Source organism: Salmo salar, chromosome 05, assembly GCF_965601325.2.
Source record: "Salmo salar chromosome 05, fSalSal1, whole genome shotgun sequence".
NCBI classification, from domain to species: Eukaryota; Metazoa; Chordata; class Actinopteri; order Salmoniformes; family Salmonidae; genus Salmo; species Salmo salar.
In genome coordinates this window covers 39,487,388-39,492,028 of record NC_138295.1, presented here as the reverse complement: position 1 = coordinate 39,492,028, position 4,641 = coordinate 39,487,388, and the positions used below count along the sequence as shown (strand labels likewise).

Below are 4,641 nucleotides of genomic sequence, written 5' to 3'. Positions count from 1 at the left end.
CGGACCATTCCTACCTTCTCACAAGTGGACATTTTGTTTCAAATTCCCATTTTGGGGATTTAGGAGTTCACCACGTGAAATCCTTTGTTCTCTCTGTGTCTCTCTTTCTGCATGGCCAGGGGGAGAGAGTCTCCACCAGGAATTTACGACATGAGATAATGGAACCTGGGTGTAGGAGAGAGTGGGAAGCCATGATCTATACCCAGAAAGGGCCACGTCATGACAACGTGACCCTTGGAGCTGGAATCTGTAGCTTAAACGCCCATTCCCCATCCCTCATGCCTCATCCACAATGGCCTAGCAAGCCACAAGCCCACTAAAAGGTACTAGGCACTCACATTGCCCCTAGTGCATGGTACAGTTTCCACATTTCGCCAGATCCAACTGTAATCTGGTACCTTCAGAATCGGCACCTCCTGTCATTTCCATAAGACTCGGTATAGGTTAAAGTTGGTTCTCTTTACTTATAATCAACTGTAATTTGTTTAAAGAGAAATGAGTGAAGATGCTACAGGTTCTAGTATGCTGGCATAAAAACTGAGCTTTTCCTAACTTCCATCAGAGGGCAATGTTACCTCAATAATAACATTTATGTGTCTAGTCTACAAAGTGTAATGTGATGATATGAGGGGGCATTGGTCTGACCTACTGGATCAACCTCAGAAAAGGCATTCGAAGAAGAGTGGAAATCTTGAACTTTTTCATATTTATTCATATTCAAATGAATCACTCAAGGGATTCTCCAACAGAAACAGAAAAGTATACAGTGTCTCTGACATAACCCATTCAAACATGGGTTAGCTTGAATATCAACAACTATCCTACAGTATAATAGAGAATAGATAAATCATCCATAAGTCTATTTGTTGCTGATCCTTCATTTTATCAGCAGAAAACATACAGCAAGAGCTACTGTCACAGGTCTGCGTAGTTGGACTCAACTCAACTCAAAATTCCATAGTCAACCTTATTGTGATCACAAATCATATAGCCACTGTTTACAAAAGACTTACAGAAACATACATCTTGTGGAGTGTAAACAAGTAATTGCTTTAAAAGTCTGGTTCCACATCATCTCTATAGGGAGGCTTAAGACTAAAGCAGCTCCTATATCCGGTTAGACATGATTCTAGTGTTAAGTCTCCTGAAGAAGGATTTGGTTTTGGACAGCTTGTACTTCTTCCTGTCCTTGGTCTTTTTGTGGTAAACCCCGTTCCAGTGGTCCTCCTCCTCGTCCCCCACCCACGGTCCCCACGCACCCTCGTTCAGGTCTGGGTCGCCCCTGGGGTCCTCAGAGGGGTACCGCACCGGGACAGAAGTCCGGTTGTAGAACACCAACCGCGCCAGGAGCTCTTTGACCACGTCCGGTCGCTGCTCGGCCAGGTCGTAGCGTTCGTATGGGTCTCCGCTGATGTTAAAGAGCCATACTGACTTCTGAGGTTCCAGGTGGCGTTCCAGGTTCCACCAGCCGCCGGGAAAGCCGGGGAGCATCTGGGGCGGGGTCCAGTCTCCGTATCCGGGGTCTCCGGTCAGGAGCTTCCAGTCGCCTGCGCGGATGGAGGCCTGGATGGCTGTGTTCCAGATGCCATAGCCACTCTGCAGGGAGCCGCTCCGGGCCGGGTTGTAGAGAGGGTCGATGTTATGGAGGATCTCCAGTCGGGGGGACTCCTTCTCCTCACTGATGGCCCCCCACATGTCATACCCATCTAGCCCCTCGGTCTGTGACGCGTTTCCCCCAGCCAACCCAACCAGCGTGGGGTACCAGTCGGTGATGTGCACTAGGGCCTTGCTCACCCTCCTCTTGCGCCTCAGCAGGGGGCTGTGGACAAAGCCCAGCCCCCTCACGCCCCCCTCCCAGTAGGTGCCCTTACGCCCCCTCAGAGGCCAGTTGCTACCCCCGGAGAAGGGCTGGCCTCCGTTGTCAGTGGAGAATATGATGACGCTGTTCTGGTAGTAGCCATACTTGCGGAGGGCATAGGTCACATTCCTCACCGCTTCATCTACAGCTGACACCATGGCTGCATATTTCCTCCTGGCCACATTGCCCAGGCCGCGGTATGGGTAGATGTACTCCCGCGGGGACTGGAGAGGTGTGTGCACCGCCTGGAAGGAGAGGTATATAAACAGAGGCTGAGCCTGAGGGTCGTGGGCGGCTAAGATCTTCCTCACTCTCTGGGTGTACAGATGGGTGGAATACTTCCCCCCCTGACCCCATGCCACCGTCTCCCCCTCGTGGAGGTCAAAACCACACATCCCTGGGCCGTCACATGACTTGTAGGTGTAGTAATCCACGCTGCCTGTCAAAGAACCGAAGTAGGAGTCAAAGCCTCGGCGAGTGGGCAGGCACTCCTTCTTGTAAAAGCCCAGGTGCCACTTGCCTACCATATGGGTGGAGTAGCCAGCCTCCTGCAGTCTCTGGGGAAGGGTGACCTGGTCAAAGGGAAGGCAGTTGGGCTGACGGGGTCGGATGATGGAGTGCTGCAGGCCAGTGTGGATCTGGTACCTGGGCAGAGGGACACAAAGGCATAAAATGTCTGGTCCCTCAAGTAATTGACTAACAATGAAAACCTTAACTAATACCCTGACTACACCGCCTGCGTCGTGTGTGCGAGCGTTGCAAAATAAATTTAGAAATCTATATTATTTAATTATTGCACCCACACGGCTCGCGCGCACCAACGAACGTCTGCGTTGCCAAGGGATAAAATAGAAGTCAGTTCTATTTGTGACGCAGATCGCACTGCAAGTCCTGCCTCTCCCATCTCCTCATTGGTTATACCCACGTGGGTGACTGAAAGACGAACGAGGTCGGTGGCGGTAATGCACCTAATTTATGAAAACTGCCAATTGCAATATAAAGTCCAGAGAAGAAAAAGCCTGGAAGGAGGAGAGATGACTAGAAACGATTCGGTTGACCGTTTTATGTGTGGATTAATTGTCGGAGTAGAGGACCTTGTGCATTTCAGGTAAAATAACAACTCAATGTTTATATCCCAGGACAAATTAGCTAGCAACAGCAAGCTAGCTAAATAAGACAAATGAGCTAGCAAGTGCAAGCTAGCTAACTAATTTCCCAAAATGTTTAATGCTTTTTGACCTGTCCCCAAATGAATGTAATTGGTTCAGAGTTTGTTTTGATATTTTAACATGCGTGTCGTGATCACGTTTGGTGTGGGGGGACAAAATACCATTTTAAGCCTGTAATCGAACCCACAAATGCTGATGCTCCAGATACTCAACTAGTCTGAAGAAGGCCAGTTTTATTGCTTCTTTAATCAGCACAACAGTTTTCAGCTGTGCTAACATAATTGCAAAAGGGTTTTCTAATGACCAATTAGCCTTTTAAAATGATAAACTTGGATTAGCTAACACAACGTGCCATTTGAACACAGGCGTGGTGGTTGCTGGGCCTCTGTTAAATAAAGAATTTGTTCCTAACTGACTTGCCTATTTAAATAAAGGTAAAAAATATATATATATATAGTTTTACCTTTATTTAACTAGGCAAGTCAGTTAAGAACAAATTCTTATCTTCAATGACGCCTAGGAACAGTGGGTTAACTGCCTTGTTCAGGGGCAGAAAGGACAGATTTGAACTTGCAACCATTTCGTTACTAGTCCGACGCTCTAACCACTAGGCTACCCTGCTGCAACAATGCTTTGATGTATTCTGTCTGAATACATCATGAATTAGTTGACTACAAAAGAACAACTCTCTAGGCTACTTCTGATCTGGAGATGAAAGATGCACTTACCTGCCGGTGATCAGCTGACTGCGAGATGGCGTGCATATGGGCTGTATGTAATAGTTCTCCAGCTTCACTCCATCCGCGGCCAGTTTATCCAGCGTCGGTGTCTGGATGTCGGAGCCGTGGTAACCGATATCGTTGAATCCCTGGTCGTCCGTCATGATGAAGATGATGTGAGGGGGATGCGGTACCGGCGACCGGTCTCGAAAGTTCGGAACTGACTCGTTCTCCACCTGGTTCGGACTCATTAAGTCCCACGACAGGTAGCCGAGACTGAGCAAACTGACCACAGAGAATCCGGTTAGAGCTGACACTGCCATGGTAACTGCGCGCCTTTAAACGTTTAGGCAATCTATAAGTGAAAATATATGCCTAATTCGTTGTATAACGTTGTCATAAACGAGAAAAGCATGTTAAAACGATAGGTACAGTATCACTCTAGCAAAAGTAGACTACACTTTATAGCCTGCACGTACCGAACAGGTTTGATCTCTCCTCGCGCTATGATGATTATGCCCACGAACCTTGTGCGTAATGATCAGAGATATATACTACCTACATACCTTTTGCTGACGTGTCTTAAAATGTTGTTTAAGACTCCTTAAAAAACATTCCTCTTTCCCCAGTGGTAGTATTAACCCCACCCGAATGAGTTTGCCCCGGCTCATTAAAATAACCCACTAATCACAGACCAACACGAGATCTTTTGGATGTCTTTTTTTGGTCATTTTTGGTTTATTTAAACGTCCAAGGACGTAGCTTTTTTTTGTACAGGTCTGGACCGGCTTTGATTTGGCCCAAACATAGATGTCTATCTTTGGTTCAAATTTGGTTCGGTCCAAACTGGCCTTGATTTGGCCCAAACATAGAAGTCTATGTTTGGTTCAGATTT

At 47.3% G+C, this 4,641-nt stretch overlaps 1 protein-coding gene across 1 annotated transcript; it reads right to left on the bottom strand.

Moving 5' to 3' along the window:
- Positions 1 to 689: 689 nt before the first annotated feature.
- On the bottom strand, positions 690 to 4,397 carry arsia (arylsulfatase family, member Ia). Its single transcript, XM_014199906.3, has 2 exons — positions 3,756 to 4,397; positions 690 to 2,503 (listed from the first exon to the last, which is right to left on the bottom strand). Exons 1-2 carry the CDS (start codon positions 4,067 to 4,069, stop codon positions 1,108 to 1,110), a joined length of 1,710 nt encoding a protein of 569 aa, XP_014055381.1. The 5' UTR covers positions 4,070 to 4,397; the 3' UTR covers positions 690 to 1,107.
- Between the last annotated feature and the right edge of the window lie 244 nt (positions 4,398 to 4,641).

Excerpts from the sequence above, each read along its gene's own strand:
- arsia (XM_014199906.3), bottom strand. The coding sequence starts at position 4,069 with ATGGCAGTGTCAGCTCTAACCGGATTCTCTGTGGTCAGTTTGCTCAGT. Across the intron at positions 2,504-3,755 it reads AGTCAGCTGATCACCGGCAG|GTACCAGATCCACACTGGCC; the intron begins GTAAGTGCATCT and ends CCCTCTGCCCAG.